The sequence below is a fragment of the Phyllostomus discolor genome, chromosome 3 (genome assembly GCF_004126475.2).
Source record: "Phyllostomus discolor isolate MPI-MPIP mPhyDis1 chromosome 3, mPhyDis1.pri.v3, whole genome shotgun sequence".
Lineage (NCBI taxonomy): Eukaryota > Metazoa > Chordata > Mammalia > Chiroptera > Phyllostomidae > Phyllostomus > Phyllostomus discolor.
Window position 1 is genome coordinate 91,988,909 of NC_040905.2, and position 19,482 is coordinate 92,008,390.

General features: G+C 56.2%; 1 protein-coding gene across 2 annotated transcripts in view; it reads right to left on the minus strand.

Annotated features, from left to right (window-relative positions):
• The window catches only part of SRRM3 (serine/arginine repetitive matrix 3), a 53,961-nt gene that overhangs the window by 16,725 nt on the left and 17,754 nt on the right, over positions 1–19,482 (minus strand). For both annotated transcript variants that reach the window (XM_036020792.1, XM_028506328.2), the window contains exons 2-8: positions 16,420–16,684; positions 10,180–10,281; positions 1,816–1,944; positions 1,638–1,715; positions 1,151–1,180; positions 637–699; positions 480–515 (exon numbers count right to left, since the gene is read on the minus strand). In XM_036020792.1, the coding sequence (XP_035876685.1) occupies positions 480–515; positions 637–699; positions 1,151–1,180; positions 1,638–1,715; positions 1,816–1,944; positions 10,180–10,281; positions 16,420–16,652 (671 nt within the window). In that variant the 5' untranslated portion in view covers positions 16,653–16,684. The remainder of the gene's footprint in view (positions 1–479; positions 516–636; positions 700–1,150; positions 1,181–1,637; positions 1,716–1,815; positions 1,945–10,179; positions 10,282–16,419; positions 16,685–19,482) is intronic.

A 19,482-nucleotide genomic window follows, 5' to 3' on the forward strand; every position in this document is an offset into this window, starting at 1 on the left:
ACGTGGAGGCCAACTCCATAGCAGTCAGGCGTGTTGGGGCTGGCACCTGCCCCTCAGATACTCCACCCCTAGCTGCAGGCCACCCACCCTGTCTCCTACCCACTGAGGCTTCCTTCTGCCTGGTGTGTCCTTTTCCTGCAAATTCAGAGTTCCAGTTCCTCTGCCTTCTTAACGGACACTTCTGAGAACATGCCCCTTGTACACTGGACCTGCTGTGTAGTCTGGAAATTCTCGGGGTCCCCTTGTTAAGGCTGATTCACGGGGCAGGTAAGGATTGCAAAGAACTGGCCTGCATTCTCCTCCCCCACCCTCAGTCCCCTGCCTGGCTCTGAGAAGGAGTCCCTGGAGCTGGAGGGTGGGGTGGGGAGGGACCCTCGCAGATGCTCTCCGGTGGTGGCTTCCTTCGGACTTTGGTCTCCGCAGGGGGGCACAGCGTCTCTCCACACCCTCCCGTCACACCTCCACAGGGCACCGCTCACCTGTGCCGCCTCTTCCTCCTGGACCCAGAATCAGACCTGTGGGGCCATAAAAGGGTTCTCCTAAGCCCACCTGGGATGACTCAGGGACACCGGGGCAGCACAGCTCTGGTCCTGGGCCCTGAGGAGGTGAGAGGAGGCCCCAGGGGAGGGAGGGTACCTGTCTCTGCGGTGCTTCTTCACACTCTTCTTCTTCTTGCGCAGGGGTGAGGAGCTCCCACAGCTGCGGACAAAGGGATGGGAGGTGGGCTCTAGTGAACTGGGGCCTGGGAGGTGGAGGGAGGGGCAGCTGAAGTGACTGGGGAGGCTGGGTGCCTGGGGCATCAAGGCTGGAAAGGGGATTCCAGGCCATGAAGTCAACTGCCTGTTACACAGAGTGAACTGAGGCCCAGAGGGTCAGCGAGACCTCTAAGGGTCGCTGGTGGAGCTGCCTGTGTTGCCCTGGTCATCCTTCTAGCCCCCTTGGCATTGTACGAGAGGACAATTTCAAGCCCAAAGTATAGAGGCTGTAATGGTGGGGTTTCTGGCCTTTGTGGGGGAAAAGCTGCTGGTGTCCGAGGTCCAGGCCCTGAGAGACCAGGCCTCCTGCCCCAGGAGGACAGCCCGGAATCTCACCCTCCCACAGAGCCCCTCCCCCCAGCCCCTCCAGGCCCTCGCCCGCCTTCAGCACTGACCTGCACTCGGAGTCTAGTCTCCTCTTTTTGCTGAGGGCCAGGGAGAAAGAAGGACACAGTTGGATGGGGTTAGTTGGGCTCCCAGACATCTGCCAGGGTCTCACTCAGGACAGGGGAGGGGGAACCACAGATGAGACCCTGCCAAACCCGCCTCCCCAGGCCACTCACACTGTGGCAGTGAGGGCAAGACTGCTGGGGAAGGGCAGAGGGGTGCCCATCAGGTGGACCTAGTCAGGGGCAGCGTGTCCAGTTCTGGGGCCTGGAGTGGGTGAGTGACCATGCTGGCGACTCCATGAGCGGAGGGGACTTGGTGAAAGGGAGGGACTCGGTGCATGGGGGGGGGGGGGCAACACAGTGAGGGGAGAAATTTTGTAAGGGCACATGGGCTCAGAGAGGCGGGCTCACAAATGCAGCGTTGGGTCCCTGCAGACACCTGGGGGACCCCAACGCGCCCCTCCCGCTCCCCGCCGCCTGGCGGCGCTCTCACCGGCTCCTCCGGTGGCCGCCTTTCTTTTTCTTCTTCTTGGGAGGGGGCGACGCCGAGCTGCTGGACCAGTGCTTGGTCCTGGGGGAGAAGGGGTGAGGGGCGAGGCGGAGGTGAGGGGGAGGGGCCGCCCCGGCCCCACACAGCGGCCCTGTCCACCCCCGCCCCGCCGGGCGCTGACCTGTACCCCCGGTGCCCGCGGTAGCAGGCGGCCGGGCAGTCGCAGTCCACCGGACCGTCGTCTTCGTCGAAGGGCGCGTACTCCAGGCCCGGCTCGACGCCCTCGGGCAGCCTCGGGGTCTCCGCCACGCTGCCGGCGACAGGGAGGCTCAGCACCCGCCCCCGCGGGCAGGCCTTCCCTGTGCCCCTTTCTCAGCGCAGCGCCCCAGGCCCGGTCCGCCCCGAAAAGTCCAAGGTAGGCGGGGTGCGGCCGGCCCCGGGGTCTGCAGCCTCGACCCCTAGACAGTCAGGCGGGGATTTGGGGAATCCAGCGGGGGGCCTTTCTTACAGCCCCCCGCCCCAGCCTTAACGGTGCCGTATTTTGCAACAAGGAAAGAAGAGCACCGAGGCCTTCCGCCTCGAATTTCCTATTCCAAGTTTTCCTTCTCTCATCATTGAACCCCCTCCTCCTGAGTGAGGCCGCTCTCCTCATTAAGTCCCTCCCCGCACTGATTCTTTGTCCCCTAGTCCCATTCACTGCGCCCTCTCACCCAGCCCCCTTTCCCCTCACGGATCCGCTTTCGTGCGTCCTCGGCCCCTGTAACGTCACTGCCCTATTCGCCAGCCCCTTTCCCATCTCTAAGCCCACTCCTCCTCTCCAGCCCTCCTCTTCGCTCACTGAGCCCCCATCACTGATACGGTTTTCCTGAGCCCAGCTGTCCTCGTCCCTGAGCCGCCTCCCCCTGCGCACCCGCCTGTCTCCCTCCCCCGCACCCCTCCTTCCTCCAGCCCTGGCCGCCTCTCTGAAATATTCATAGCTTCTCCTCGCCCTCCTCTCCGCAGCCTCCAGCCTCGGGAGGCCTCCTTGCTCTTCTCCTGCTGCCAGGCTGTCATCCATCACTGCCTGGCGGCAGCAGGCGCAGGCCCCAGTCCTCGGCCTGCCTTGGATGCTCCCCATCCATCTTGCGGAGCGCTCCCCTGCACTCAGCAGGGCCCGGTCCTGTCCTTGCTCCTGGTTCAGGAGGCCCCAGCCTTCTTCTGCCAGATGTTTGAACCCTGCGAGCACTTCAAAGAATGAGGCTCCCTCCCCAAAAGGGAGCTGGGCTTAAGGCAAGCGCATGAGGTTTGAAGCTGCAGAGGCGCCTTCACTGCGCACTGTCCCTGAGTCACTGTGTGACCTGGTGCCTGTCACTCCCCCCTCTGAGCCTCTTCTCCAAGATGACAGTGATAACTGCTACAGGGCTGTGGGGAGAATTCACTGAGGTAACGGGTGCTGTGCAACTTTGGTTTTTACTGAACAAGCCCAGAAGCGACCCTCCAAAAGCCCAGCTCCAGGGTGGTGGCCCCCCACCTCCACTTTTCACTTCACGCTGGCTCAGGGCACCCTCTGCACCGAGGCTCTGCCCTGGTTTTAATTACCCTCACTCCCGGGTGCCATTCACCTGCCTCATTCTTTCCCTGCCCTGAGAGAGGGAGGCCGGGACTTAGATTGGACGGCAGAGTATTAAAAGCATAACATGAGCTTTGGATTCACGCAGACAGGTCTGAATCCAGGCACGACCAAGTCCACTGAGCCTCAGGGTCCTTATCTATCCACCGAGGAAGAGCATATCCACGCTTTGAGGGGAGGATTAAGTGAGCTTCTGTGTTGGGAGCTCCCGCTGTTCCCACCGTGGTCGCCCCTGTTGGATGGGGGGCCTCTGCCTCACACAAACCAACACCGTCTCTTGCAGGGAGAAAAGCGGTTGTGACATGCTCGGAAGAGATAGAGGACAAGGAAGGCAGACCACAGCTACTGAGATGAAAGGATTTTCAGGGTCAGATCTCCAGCAGAGTGCCCATTGATCTGCTAATCTTGAATCTCAATGATGCCATTCAGTCCCCAAACACCAACCTGTCCCTGGCGGCCTTGAAGTCATCCAGGTGTTACAGGAGGCTCCTCTGAGGTGATGGAGGAGGGGCTCCTGTCATTTCCCCCACCCCCACGGAGTCAAACGCCCCCATGGCCCTTCACTCAAACCGCTGTGCTCCTCCCCACATTCGTCTTTCTGAAGTCAGTGGCCTCCCACCTGCTGTCCCTGTCCCTGAAGTCTCCAACTCCTCGGCCTAATCAGCACCCCACGCTCCCAGGGCCTGTCACCCCACACAGCCCTTAGCCACACGAGTGCCTGACACACAAAACATAGTCTCCAGCAAAACTTAAGGGCACTCCAACATTGTGTGGGCACGCCAGCGGGAGGAGGGGCTTCCATTTATCCAGACACAAAAATGAGGACGGCTATTCTTAAAATAAAATAGCTGAGTTTGGTCACTGCCTTCTGCAGGGACCCTTTCTTGCCTCCTAGCATCTCAGCTGTGTTAACCACGCAGTCTAGACCCTCACAGAGCTCCTCCTTCCTCTCACTGTGCCCTCCTTAGTCGGCTGGCCGCAACCCTGGGGACATCTTTCCTTTCTTCCTCTGTCCCAAGGACAGAGCACCCTCCCCTCCACCCGTCCTCCCTCCCTGAGGCCTCATCATTTGGCCGCTCTCATTCTTTAGGCCCTTCTGAGAGGTTTACTCGAGAGCAGACTTAGGCTACAAGTGTCAGGCTCAGGGGCAGGCACAAAGACCTCAGAGCCTTCTGGTAAGCCTCATCCTGGGAGTTCCAGGGATATCGATAGGAGTAGGCTGTGACCTCTTTTGCTAGCTTTGTGGGGCTGGTACGACTACATGTACTTTGCAAGATCTCCCAGAGTTTTCCTATCCTGTCTTTACTGGGTGATAGTATCACTAATTAACTAATGTTTTCCAGTGCTTAAATAGTTCTTGACAGTTCACAAATCTCATACAGAGCCACTTGGAGAAATTGACACCCCCCCACCCTCGCATTTTACAGATGAGAAAACTGAGGCCCGGAGAGGGAAAGGAACATTCCCATATGGTTTTGGGACCTCTGAGCAAAGAGGGTAAGTTCACCTATGGACTTGGCTTTGAGAAGTCAGGTGCAAACAGGACAGCCCTTGAACTCCGCTGGCTGGGCCTCCCTGCTGGAGACGTTAGGTCAGCTGTCCTCTCCCTGCTTTATAGACGCAGTCGTGGGGTGCGTGCCGCGCTCTAGATTTGTTTAACATCTCCTCCTCTTAAGTTCACGTTTGTGATCTAGTTTACTTCTCACTACGTCCATGGAATGGGCAGGGGAGCCGTTCCTCCCTGTGACGGAACAAACCAAGCCTCACAGGGCTGCCCAAAGCGGACTCAAAGAGTCCACTGTGGAGGGACCAAGAAGATAGTGAGCTTGAGCACAGCACAGGACACGCGCCAGACCGGCTACCGTGGGCAAGGTTCTGACCTGGGAAGAGAGCGCCTGTCACATGCTCTTCTTCACGCCAGCAGTGTTGCTAATTAACTGGTTCTGTTTCCTATTAGCCAGGAGCACAATGGCCAACTGACAGATGAATGAGCCCAGACAGAGGAGGGCAGATCCCAGGCAAAGGCTCTGCCCTCTCTGCTCATTCACTCAGACAGTACGCCAGGCCTGCCAGGGGCCTGGAGGAGCGGGTGGCAGTCAGTGGTGGCAGGAACAGGGATGAGTCAGGCCTGGGGCCTCTCTTCTGTGTCCTCAAAATGCAGGGCAAAAACATGACACTGTGCACACTATAATTATACTAATGCAGGTGCCAGACGTTATTTTAAGCACTTTATACGTATTTATCTCATTTAATCATTTAATGCTCAGAACAAGCCTCTGATGTGGGCACCACCATCAATATTCCCATCTTACAGGTAAAATAATGAAGCACAGAGAGGTCACACTGCATATAAAATCAGATGCATACGGGGAAAAAAAAGAATGATTTTGCTCACTGTGTTAGAAAGTAGCTTATGAATTTTGTGTTCTATAAACCTTTTCTCCCAAACATTTTGTTATACGACTATAAAACAATTATTATTTTTTGAAGATTTTATTCATTTCTTTTTAGAGAGAGGGGAAAGGGAGGAGAAAGAGAGAGACATTAGTGTGTGGTTGCCTCTCGAGTGCCCCCTACTGGGAACCTGGCCCACAACCCAGGCACGCGCCCTAGACTGGGAAGTGAACTAGAGACCCTTTGGTTCACAGGTTGGCATGCAATCCACTGAGCCACAACAGCCAGGGCAAAACAATTATTCTTAGAAGTTGTCATTGTCTATTACAGTGAAGAAAGAAAAAACGAACTGACAGCAGCCACAAGAAGTAAAGAAAATGTGCATTCCACAGAAGAGAAGGCTTTACTTTTACCCTGGGAATATGTGCAAAGTGGTTTTTGGAGACAGCGTTGGATGGTGGGGTTTTGAACCTGTGCAGAGGGGCTTGGGTGTTTCAGGCTGAGGGCCCAGGACGAGAAAAGACGTGGGAGTGACAGCAGACAGGGCGTAGCTGGGAATTGCCGGCAGGCCAGGCTGGCTGCTGTGTGATGCTGAGAGTGGGAGACTAGGCTGGGTCTAGTCTGTGGAGGCCTCGAATGCCAGGCCAGGAAGTCCAAACTTGATGGCATGTCTGATGGGGAACCCACAGAAGGTGTCTCAGACAATATAGGGCTGCCCACAACAATCATTTTTAAGGACAAAAGCTTGTCCTCTCTCCGTGTCTCTGGGACCTCACTCCTCGTCTCTATCACCTCTCCCCCAGAATAGGAGCCTCCTGCCCCATGGGGATCCCTGCAGTCTCACCCATGTGATCATCTTCCAAAGAGGAAAGTTCCCGAACACCTGTCTGACCACATCACACCTCGGCAAAGCCTCCCACTGGCTCCCACCACCGGTGGGGTCACGTTCAGATACTGCAGCACTGTGATGTTCTGGTATCCAGTATGAGGGCAGACTGGAGGTGGGACTGTCACTCGAGCCAGTCCAATAAGTAAAGGAAGAAGGATGATCCCTGGGAATAAAAAGCTCTGGGAGTGATGCTGTCCCTGCTGAGACCCTTTCCTGAGTGGGAGGTGTCATGGGCTCCTACAGTCCATAGAGAGTTAAAATCAGACACACACACACACACACACACACACACGCACACACATGCATGCTCAGTGGAAACCCTCCAGCTGGCTCTTCTTTGTCATCTTGCTGAGAGGGCATTGAATTTCTCCACATCTCAAATTACAGGCTATGAGTGGGTGTGGGGTATCAGGGTCAGGAAGGCAAAGGCATGAGCACAGGGCCTGCTGGGTGGTCAGAGGGCTTCATGGATCCCTGAGAGAATCCACAGTTGGCAGAGGGGGTGGAGACACCCAGGCGGAGAGGGATGAACTAAGGCCAACCTGGTACTCGCCATTGCCAGGCCTCCCTGTGGTCACGGGGGATCATGCATGGTATGGACTGAGTGTTTGCCCCAAATTCATATGTTGAAACTCTAATCCCAATGTGATGGCGTAAGGAGACAGGGCCTAAGGGAGGTGATTAGGTCATGAGGGTGGAGCTGTCATGAATGGGAGTAGTGCCCTTATCAGAAGAGACCAGAGAGCCCTGGCTAGTGTGGTGGCTCGGTAGACTGAGCGCTGGACTGTGAAGCAAAGGGTCTCCTGTTCGATTCCCAGTCAGGGCACATGCCTGGGTTGCGGGCCAGGTTCCCGGTAGGGGGCTCGTGAGGAGCAACCACACACTGATGTTTCTCTCCCTGTCTTTCTCTCTCCATTCTCTTCTAATAAATAAATAGATAGATAGATAGATAGACAAATAAGTAAAAATTAAAAAAAGAGACAGGAGAGCTAGCGTTCTTTCTGTCAAGTGAGGACATAAGAAGGTAGCAGTTGACAACCCAGACATTCCTCACTTGAACCTGATCATGATTTCAGACTTTCAGCCTCCAGAACTGCTAGAAATAAACTTTTGTTGCTGATGAGCCACCCAGTCCATGGTGGTTTCATTATAGGAGCCTGTGCTGACTGAGACCGAGGGGGTGACCGTCGGCTGGTGATGCAGGTCTGCTGTGTGCCGGTGGCGGTTCCCACACAGTCTCATTGAATACCCTCAACAGTGCTATGAGGGGGTACTGATGTCTTCATTCTGTACATAGAGGTGGAGGCCCAGAGAAGGTAAGGGGTGCCCAAATCCCACAGCTGGGGTGTGCTGGAGCTGGGGTTCACAGCCCCGGGGGTTAGCGTTGAACTTAAAGGCTTGGACAGGGGAGCTCTGGCGGCAGAGCCCGTGCTCTCCCTCCGCTACCCCATGCTCGCAGCTAAGACGTGAAGGTCCACAGGGAAGCATGCAGACGACCTGCCTGTCACCTCCCTGCCTCAGGCCTTGGTTTTAGCTCTACAAACAGCTCTGCCCAGCCTCTGAGTAGCCCAGAGGGCACCAGCAGCCTCCTCCGCTTGCTACAGTCAGTTTGGAGTGCTATTTTCACACCATTTGGGCTGCGGGAGCTAAAAGAAGCCTCCTGGTCGAGCCCCTTCTCTGTGTAAAGGAGGAAACCGAGGCCTTGGAGCTGACATTGTGAGGTCCCAGGACCCTGCCAAGTCTATGTGCGTCCTTCCCTCCAGAGTAGGAGTTCCCTGACAGGCAAGGCTTCAGGACGCTGCCTCTTCCAAGGAGCCTTCCCTGACTGGCAGCGGAGCCTGTCCCCCTCAGTTCCCCTACTGAACATGCTGACAGGTGCAAGTGGCCACACTGTCAGGAGTTGCCAGTAATTTCTGGTTTCAAGTTTCAGGTTTGTGATTCTACCCAGAGCAAGAGGCACATCTCCCCTCCTCTTCTCCCTACTCCTTGCTCCTTAGTTAGCCCAGGGCTCCACATACAGCACAGATCCTCAGGGATGTTTCTTTTGATGATGGTGACATGGCAATGTCCCCATGGCATCTCTCCCAGCATGCCTCAGTTCTTAAATGCTTCATTCATTCATTTACTCATTCAAGGAAAGATAAGATCAAGACTACGGAAAAAGACAGGGAATTACCCGGTAACAGGAGAGCGTTCCAGCTTTGGAAGGGATGAGATCCCTCAGGGAGACCTCTGGGACCTCACTCCACAGGAAGAGACAGGGCACATGGCGGAACCCCGGGGGGGGGGTGGGCACCAACATCTGGGAAGTGGGCAGGAAGGAGGGAGACAGCAGCAGCCATCAGAGGGGCAGGAGGGATTCACGGAGAACCACATCTTGGAAGCCAAAGGGGAAACTAGGTTTTCGGAAGGGGAAGCACAATGGTGACACGTGCCAGAGAGGTCAGGCCTGCAGAGGAGCATGCACCATGGTGACTAGACTCAGGTGGCCACAGCCTGAACAAGTCATGGAGGTCATGGGGGCAGGAGCCAGATCTCCATGGCCTTGGGAAGTGGAGACAATGCATGCTGCGCGCTCTACAGAAATTTGGTTGAGGAGGGAGAGAACAATGTGGGCTGGTAGCCGGAAGAGAAAGCAGAATTGAAGGACATTACGAGGAAGGAGCCCAGGGCAGGGAAGAAAAGCAGGCCTGCGCTGGGAGGGCCCAGAAGGTGGTGGGGGGGGGCGGGGCGGGCAGGTTCTCACCCTCGCACAGGGTAGAGGAGGAAAGGGCAGGTGACCTTCAGAGGAGCCCTCCTCTGGGGGAGATGCCCGGCAGGGCAGCGTTTACCCCAGCCTCTCACCCCGCCTCAGTTCTACTTCCAGCCGGAGAAGCAGGGAATGCCAGGATGGGGTGGGGACACCGAGGCTTTGCAAAGAGAAGATGGAGCAGAGTGGATTCAATGACAGTTCCTCAGCGCACATTGCCTGCCAGGCCTCTGGCCACCCAGCATGCCTGGACACTCCCAGGGACAGGCTGCCCCACCCTCCTATGGCAGTCTGCTCCATTTTGCATAATTTTGAGTGGTTCCCAGTTCTTCTCTAATCTGAGAGCAAGTTGACCTCCCTATAACTGCCCTGTTTATCCGAAGCTCTCCTGGGGGCCCATAATACATCAGCACGCCTCCTGCCCTGTGGCAGGTGCTGAGATGTGACACCCCCACTCCCAGCTCATGCTCTTTCCCTGACAAGACTTTGGCCATGCTGGCAACGGCATTGGTGTGTTGGTTCTTACTTTCCAGGGTATGAGTTTACTCTGGAGGCTATTGTGATGGTAAAAGTTAAGACAGAGGGACTAGCCTGGGGTCACACTGTCAGCCTGCAACAACACTGGGGTCAGGACATTTCTCAGCTTTCCTGATCTGCAGCCTATGATTCCCTTGGCTGAGATCTGGGCTACCTACCCCAGGGAGCAGGGGCTGGTCCCCAATAATGCCCCCATGTCTGGACAGGGCTGGAGCTCCCAGTGGACAGAGTCCATATCTCTCTCCTCATCTTCCTTGCACCCACCACCCCAACCCAAGAAGGAGCCTTTGGAAAGACCCCTCTGGCACCCCGCTGTTGCCCGAGCCTGCACCCTCCCTCCCCCTGCCCCCACGAAGGTGGCACTCACATGCGGCCTCCAGGCCGGTCCTCTCTGGTGAGCATTCCCTCCTTCTCCATCAGCATCTGCCGGAAAGTCCTGACCTTTTGTCGGGTCTCCTCCTCCGAGTACCTGCAGGGGTGCAGGGAGGGTGAGGGCTGCTCTCCTGGCTTCCATTCCCTTCCTGCCTGTGCCTCTCCTCCTCCCTGAGCCCTAGGTCACAGGAGCACTTCCCAGCTTGAGACAACCTCTCTGAGCAAGGCCCTCGGCCCTGGGGCAGCTCAAGGCCTGCCCAATTTTCGCCAAAGCAGCCAACAAACCAACTGAACAAACAAGCCACCCGCCAAACAAACACATAAACTAAAGGAGGAGTTGTTCCCAGAGGTGGGGTGATCGACTAGGTGAGGCCACCCTTCCCTCCTGCCCTCCTGCCACCCCCCCACCCCAACATAGGTTAGGCCCCCCTCCTACTCCAGGCTGCTGCAGTCACTCTCTGGATACGTTTTAGGGAAAAGTGAGAATCCATGGCTTTTTCTGCTTTCCTGGCCTCAAGGACATCTCATCCTCACAGTAGCCTTGGGAGGTGCTTAGGACTTTGCCATCTCTACAAGATCAAGGCTACCAAGTGGCTTGCTGGGGACCCCAGTGCTAGCTAGATCCATTGCTTCCCTCTGCACTGGTGGGGGCAGGGTGTGGGTGAAAGTCCCTCACTTCTCTACTCCCTACTCCCTCCCTCGCCGACTCAGGTCTCAGGCTAGGGACCGAAGTCCAGAATTTTCTGCCCTTCATCCTCGCTCCCACACCCTGGAGTGAGTCCTCATCCTCTCTCGCTGCACCACGGTGGTGGCCGCTGCCTGGGCCTTCCAGCTGCTCTGGCATTTCCCACTCCAGCACGTGTCCACACTGCCCTGGTTGGGGTCTTCGCTCGCCCAGCCCCTTGCCCTGTGCCAGGGACATAACAGGCCACCAGTGGCTGCTGCTGAATGAATCTTGGGGTCCCTGGCCCCTGCCCTCTCTCCCTCATGGGCTGCAGGTCATTGTCCTGGATAGAAAACATGGTGGCAAATAGAACGGGGGTCCCGTCTTGTCTGTCGTCCCTCTACCATTCACCCCCGTCCACGCTGCAGGCCGGCACGCCCCGCTCAGCCTGCTCGTGGAACCAGTACATGGTTCCCTCTCCGGGACCATGTCCTCCCTTCATCCTCCTCTCCCCTTCTTCAACGAACATGTGCAGAGTGACCCTGCCTTTTAACAGAGCAATTTCACAATTCTTTTCAGAGGCCTTAAAAAAATAAACACACCCTTTGACTCAGAAATTAACTTCCAGGTTTACCCTGCGGAATAATCATGGCTAGGCACAAAGATGTGACTCATAGGATGTTTACAACAGCGTGGATACCCTCTGATCAGGCTAGGTGCTGATGTTTGTGTTTCCATAGCAACCTGTACCTCCTGGATCCTGGCAGGTGGCTCCTGTGCCAGTCATCATCGTTGACTCCTCTGTATTCCGCACTGGCCTGGGAGCCCCCTGAGGCAGGGACCTTGTCCTCTGGATTTTCATTGTGTCCCCAGCACCTGGCGCCTTGTTTGTTTGCACGTGTGGCACCCCAAACTTTTGATAAATGAGTGACTGGTGATGAAGAGGCATCAAAGAGTTTGAAGGCTGGATTTTTAGTTTGGAAAGACGGCTTTGGTGGCTGTGTGGCTAGAGGAGAGGGACCCAAAGGGGGGGAGGCTGGCATTGGGCTGCTGCAGTGTTCAGTCAGGAGACGGCAAAGTCAGAGCTGGAGGGTGGGCCTGAGGATGGGGGGAAGACGTGGGTGAAACTGTCTCGGTGGGACACTGGCTGGAGCTCAGGGACTGACTGACCACATTGGGGGTGGCGGTAGGTGGGGAGCACAGCTTTTTAACCAGGTGTCCTCTGATCCCCAGCTCGGGCCTGATCATCTGCAGGTTCAGGCCCCTGTGTGGCCCACCATAGGGAGGGGTGAATCCTGCCTGGCAGGGGGAGAGGGCCAGCTCTCCCGACTCCCCACCCCCACCACAGGGAGGATGTGTGGGTGGGGGGTGCTCAGGCTGCACTGTACTGACACCTCTAACCCAGCCTCACCAAGCTCTGGGGCTGGGCCCATGGTGTCTGCCTCAGTCCCTACTTAGCATTCAGCTGGAGGGTCCTTGTCCTCGTGTGTTGGTCGGTGCAGAGCCGTCTGAGGGCTGGGCTGGCCCGGTGCCCAGGAAGAAGGATGGTGGCCTCTCTCTGAGCAGTAGAGGCACAGAAGAACTGCTCCCCCATCTCACCTCCTCAGGACACCAGCTTGTCATTGTCACCAGCACAGGGACAAATAGCATAGGCCCTTCAAAACTGCTTAGCCCCTGGCTCATAGACCCCAGGAGGGAGACACAGGCTGGCTGGACCATTGGCATGGGGCCCTGGATGTGGTGGGGTTGGGAGGAGATGGCCCAAGAGAGTGACTGGGCAAAATCACCTGCTGGGTCGTAGTGGCTCCAGGCCAGGGTCCAAGCCCCAGGTCTGGGGGTCTGTGGAGCACGTTAGGCTGGGAGATGGGTTTCATTATGACCTGAAATAGGACATGTGCAGGGATTTGGGGCTCACCCCCAAGCTGGCAGGTTTCAGGCAAGCTGACTAACTCCAGCACCTGTCACTGGGGGGCTGGGGGGCTGGATTGGACTTGGAGGCTTGCAGAGGACCACACTGTGCCCCAGGGTTTCATGCTGGGAGAAGCTGGGGACACAGGGATAACATCTGATTTTGGGGAAAAGAGGTTCCCAAAAATCGAGTGTGGCCACCCCCTCCAAGACTCCACTCCCCTCATACCTCTTGAAGTCAACCCTCTCAGCTGAGGCCAGTGGTTAAGGGGTGAGGTAGGAGAGCCAGGCAGCCCTATTTTTGAGTCCTGGCACCACCACCCCCACTTTCTAGCTGTGTGAGCTTGGATATACTTCTCTCAGCTGTGGCCCGTACATCTGTGAATGGAGTAGTAACTTGCCTTTTAAGGTTGTCATAGGATTAAGGGAGATATAAAGTTCTTTACACAACACATAGTAGGTGCTCAATAAATTGTAGCAATTGAGGATTTTTTGTTCCCGAGTGGAGGGAGAAGAGACTTCCAGGTCAGGAATCACCTGGGCCTCTTCTCTTTCCATCCCCAGGAGGCAGAGGCTGAAATGGGAGGGAGGCCGGTGTCCAACCATCCACTCTCTGTGGAAGTGGCAGCATCGGCCAAGCTAAGGCCATGCAGGAGGCCTGGCTGGGACGGGCCAGAGCCACACACTGAGAGGCAAGAGCTTGGACAGGGGAGTGGGGATGGGGAGGACCATGATGTCTGTCTTCCTGTCTCCTCTCCACTGTATGGGAAGGACATGCCAAATTTGTTGTGCTTTGGGGACTTCCTGGGTTGCCCTCTGGGGCTGGGGTGGGATGAGGGGACACTGTATTTTCAAAGAGGTCCCCAGAATAGAAAATGTTTGATTCTGCCTGTCCCTGACCAGACCCAGGGCTCATAGATAATTCCTTCCTTGGTCATTAATGTGTTGATTTGATCTTCACAGTAGCTCTGAGGTGGGCGGATGGCCTCACTATTCCAATTTTGCAGAAAAGGAAACAGGAAAGGGAGAGGGGACGGCCCAACGCCACCACCACCACTGCCACCATCCCGTCACACAAGAAAGGGCCCGGGCAGGGGGACGTTTGTGGGGGGGGTGGGAGTATCACATTGCACAGGCTGAGGGCTCTGTCCCCACCCCCACGGAGACTGCAGGCTGTATACAGAGGCTACCCTGGAAGGTGACTCGAAATGCAGCATCAATCACCAGTGAATTAGCTGGCCATCCATCAATATTAAGGAAGGAATTGCTTTTTAATGGGGCCAAAGAATGTGTGTTCCTGTGACTAGTGGGAATATTTGTCAAATGTCTGAGAACCTGGTAAATAAATGCGAATGAACCAGTGTTTCCAGAAATGGATATTAATGACTGAATTTGATAACAGGGCAAGGGTCCCTAGTGTTTGAGGAGCACTTTCTGGGAACTGGCTGTGGGCAGAGGAGCCCTAGATATGTCTTAGTCCACAGGACCCTTGAAACGATTCTGGAAGGCAGGTGTCCCTGTTTTACAGGTGAGTAGCTGTGGTTTGCCCAAGGTCACAGGCCTGGGCTGGAAGGTTGGACTGTGGGGTTCCAGAGTGGCGGTGCCCTTCACCCCGGAGGCTGCCACCAAGAGATGGGAGGGGAGGGGGCTGGTGACTGGAAAGCATCTGCAGTGGCGGCTCCGGTGAGGGGAAGGGGCCCTGACTGAATATCTAGAGACTTAGTAGGCGACTCCCAGAGATGCACAGGGTCCTTGATGCCTGGGGGCTGACACCAAGGATGTGACCAAATGCCGTCCCTTGGGCCTCAGGCTGCGCTCTTCTGGTCAAGACCCTCCCAAGTGCACTGAGGGGCTGGGGCTCAGGGAGGAGGAGGAAATTCAGCTGGGGAAGGGGCGGGGCGGAGAAGGCTTGGGGAGGGGGAGGAGCTCTGTGAAGGAGGGGCCTAGGGGTTCCCCGAAAACGGGCTCACGAGGGGGAGGGCTTTCAGAATGGAAGGTTCAGTGAAGAGGCAGGGACTCCGGGAGGGTAGAGGTGCTCAGGAAGAGAGTGGGGCTCTGAGAGAAGGAGGGGGCAGTTTCCAAGAATAAAGCCCAAAAGGCTGGGCCTCCCTCCTTTGTCCCAGTCATCCCCTTCAATTCCCAGACCACACCCACACTCCCCTCCCTCCTGGACACAGCCACCTCCGCAGGGTTTGCAGGTTTAAGGCCCTGGGGCTCTCTCTGCAGAAGGATACTCCATTCTACCCGCTACTCAACCCTGCCCTGGGGATCTCATTTCCTCGTTCCACATCAAACCTCTTTCCATCTGCCAGCTGGAAGCCTCCTTTTGGTCTGTTTTCAGGAGTCCTCATCCATCCATCTCTCTCAGCAGAGACCTTCCCCTCCCCAGCATGGTTCCCGGTTGGAGGTCAACACCAAGTCCCTGCGCCCCTCTCCTTCCTTTATAAACAGCACAGGTTGCCTTGGCCTGCCTTTCTGACAGTCTTCCTGATGCCTACTACTGGTGACTGTCTCTGTTTGAGCCTTAGTGTCTTCGTGGGCTTCACAGGGACAGTGAGCCATGTCTTGGCCGTCTGCTGAGGCCAGACAAAACAAAGCACGGTTGGAAGGACTGCTGTCTGCAGGCTGTCTGCCCTGATGTGGCTATGGGTCCAAGCCCATACATTGGCATTTCGGATTTCTCGGCTCACGGACAGTGCATGTCCAATAGGCGGGCGGGCTCCCAGTTGGTCTCCCTCCATGGGCAGCCCACTCGTTTCAAAGTACTATACTCAGGGCACATGCAAAAGGGAACCTTGGGGCTACCAGCTTTCCCTGCACCTGTGGGTAGGTTTGTTCTGTTTCTTTGCCTTCAGCTCCACGGGCGAGGGCTGTCCCACCGCCACCAGACTTGTGAGAGAAGTCCCTCCCAAGCCCTCCTTCTCAGCCAGACAAGTTACCAGTCATCCTTCAAGGGCCATTCAAATGTCTCCTCGTACCAGAATCTCTCCTGTGAGCTCCTGAAGCCCTCGGCCCTCTCCTGTCCTGTCCTATAACCGTGATTCTAACCTGTTTTGTGATGGAGTTGGTTGTTAACACACTTGTTTCTTTTCTGAGATGGGGAGGGACTTTGAGGAAGCAACTCCAATCCAACTCTGGGCCCCAGCACTGCCCAGCACAGCGCCCAGAACACTTGTGTGCCCCTGTGACTTACTCTGAACCGGACAGGTTGATACCTAAGCTTCTGGCTGCCAGCAAAATTTCTGATCCATTGCGCTTTCCAATCTGGCTGCTGCACCTGCTCGGCAGAGTCCAGTCAGCTTGATCCACCCATTTTATAGAGTCTTGAGTTGTCACCTATTTTTACATGCTTCTCTCCTCGACTGGACTGGATGTTTTTTGAAAGGCATGAATTGTGTCTCCTGAGCTTCTGTGAATCTGAACCCATTTCAGAGCTTGACACAGTGTTCAAGACATTTTGTTGGTTGAATAAACTAATAAATGAATAAAAGTTCGGCTGGGCTTACAGTGGTTCTATTTCGACTGGTTCAGACTTCCATTCCTTGCCTGACTCAGCCCCAGGGCTCCCTACGCTTGCTTGGCTCCGCCCTCGGCCCCAGCCCCGCCCCGTCCCCGGCCGAGCGCCCTATCCCGAAGCCCATTTCCGCCCCGCGGCTCGCTCACCCCTGCTCCTCCATCATCTCCTGCAGCTCCATGCATTTAAGCTCCACGCGCCGCTTGCGCTCGTGGTCTAGGATCTCGCGATGTGCGCGCTTCACCAGGCCTGGCTCGGCGGCCCGCAGGTCCTCCTCCGCCCGCGGCCAGCTCCCCGAAGAGGCGCCCGGCTGCGGGAAGCCGTTTGCAGCGTCGGGCGGGGACGGCATACTGGCCGCCCCGTTGTTAACGGTGGAGGACATAGCGGCTGTCCCCAGAGCCGCTGGTGTTGGCCCTGCGGGATAGACACAGACACGAGGCGGGATAGTCACTTCTCGGCCACCTGCTAAGCTCCTCTCCGCGCGGGTTAATCCTGGAGATTTAAAGGTCCACTCAGGGCTCTAATCCGCTTCCCCGCAGGCTGAGGAGGGGGGTGGATGGCGGGTTTGCACCTTTGGGTCACACCTCAGAGCATGAGGTGGGATTGGACACTGGGCTTTCCCCATCTGTAAGGTGGATGAATGCAGGCAGGCGGGACTGTAGATGGTCTCTAAGTGTCCTTGCCTTGGCTTGGAATTCCTGGGCCTGGCTGCTTAGCCCCAGTCCTCACACCTGTTTGCAACTCCCCTGGCAATCGAATCAGTTCCTGGGAATATTGGTCAGTTTTATTCTTGTTTTTCTTTCAGCCTCAATTTAAACCCCCTCATCCCCAAGACACTCACTGTCCTGGCTCTGGCTGGCGGGATCACAGACCACGGGTGCTCCCACCTCCCAGTCTGTTCCCAGGGCAGCCCTGCAGAGTGGGAAGACAGAGTCTTCTTCAGGCTTAGGGGCATTTCCACCACAGATGGAGTTTTCAGTTGCCACTTTGACCTGGCTGACTTCTCCAAAGCCAACAGTCCAGGTGGGGGCCTGATCCAGATTGAAGCCTACAGGATTGTCCCCTCCTTTGTTCTGGAAACACTGCTTCTGAGGATGTGACCAAAAGTGGCACTGACGTTAGTTTTCCAGGCAGGCACATTCTCCTTCAGGCTCAGGGAGACGTGAGAGTTGGCATGGCTGGGGAGATAAGAAGTCCTAGTTCCGCTCTAGGCCCAAAGTAGAGCATGTGTATGCATTTGTGCTGGCACACACGTGTGTGTGCACACACATACACACCAAGGACCCATCTTAATGGGGGGAGGCACCTCCTGAGCTATTTCCATTTTCTTTCTCCAAGGCTCTGCTAGTTGCTAAGCAACAGGGAGGCCTCCTTTCCAGGGAGTGGGATGGGAGGGAGGGAAAGGGTGGAGGGAGGTGGGAAGAGAAGAGATTGGGTAGGTCTGGACATCCTGGATGGACCTCGCCTGCAACACAGCCCCCGACACACACTCTCCTTACTGGCCTCAGAGTGATGGGAGTGTGGGGCACTCAAAGCCACAGAGACTGGCAGGCAGAGAAGAGAGAGGACTGTGAAAGGCACTAGGGGCTCTGAAGGGGACAGAGTGACAGTGGTGATGATAATATAACATCCTTTATATGTCCATCCCCTTAAGCCCCAAGTCCCTGGGTTCTGGGCCAGACTCCTCTACTCTTTGCTATGTGACCCTGCCTCTGAACCTCTGATCGCCACCTGTGCCTGGGAGTGTCATCCAGACTTACTCTCCAGGAGAGGAGGGCTCTCAGGGGTTTACAAACCAAAGCTGTTCTTTTAGCCTTTCTTCACCCCAAACCCTGCAGGTGTCCTGCCGGCCCCTGTCCCACCTCTGAACTCCAGCTCCACCAGGGCTTCTCCTGGGGTACCCCATAAGCATCACCCACTCCCCAGTCCCCACACAGAGCTCTGGGAACCCTGCTCCCCACCTGCCTTAGCCATGGTGCTTGGCTCACAGGTGTCCCTTCCACGTGTTGGTCACCTGAGCCAGGGACATGTACGGAGCTCAGAGACCTCCACTGCCCTGGCCCACTAGAGCTCACCTGTCATCAAGTTTGGTCCCTCACCCTCTCTTCTCAACATCGCTCACATTTATTTACTTCCTTCCCTCCTGTTACGGTCTCAGTCCAAGCCCCTCACCATGGTCCACTCTGGTCTCAGTGTCCTCCTACCCCTGCCCTCTGTCCATCCTGTATCAGCAACCTGAGAGGTCAGTCTAGGAGCAAACCAGACATGTCATGCCCTGATGAACAATTTCTAGTGGCTTCTTCCCATCACCTTGGTTTAAATTCACAACGTGGCCTGCCTTCGGTCTAGCTGTAACCCACCCCCTTCTCAGCAGATTCTCCCTCTTTCTTGCCTCCAGGCCTTTTATTTGCTTCGCCCTTTCCCTGGGACACTCTTCTGACTCCTACACATCCTCAGAGTCACTGCTCAGAGGCATCACCACCTTCTGGAAGCCTTCCCTTAGTCTGCCTAGAGCCCTTGCCACTCACTGTCATCACTGTGGGTTCACGGGCCTCGCTCCCCCAGGCTTGGTGCAGTTTAGTTTTCTGCTCCTGCAGAAAAGTGTCTGCAAAGTGCCTGGGCAGGTGGAGCTCAGTGCATATGGGCAGAACAAATGGAAAACAATTGCAGTGGGAGCTGGGATGGAGGAACACCCGGCACGGCTCTCGATACAGCCTGTGAGATCGCTTCACATTTTGCCTTATGTGATCTCACAGCTTCATCCCTTGCCACGCCTCATCCTGCAACCAACGTCCAGCCCCTTGGCCTCTGTCATCTGTCCCCAAACAAGCATGATGCTCCTTTGTGCTTTTGGTGGTGCTCCATGTGGTTCCTTGGTGCTGGAATACCTGTTCTCCTCTTCTTCATCTGGGGAACTTCTACTCATCCTTCAGGGCCCAGCCCAATGTCACCTCCCCTGGGAAGCCTTCCCCACTTCCGAGGAAGGATGAGTCATTCCCTCCTTGACTCCCACTGCTGTTGTCCTCCCCTGTTTAGATACTGAGGTTCAACATGTAGTTTTCATCCAACCCCCGTTCTAGACTGCGAACCCTTTGAGGACACTGGACGACCCCTTCATTCAGCTCCTCAGAGCCTCCCCAGCCCCTGGCAATGCAGGAGACACCCTGAAGCTGCGGGGAGAGAGTACTCAGGCCCAGTGAGAGCTGTGGAGG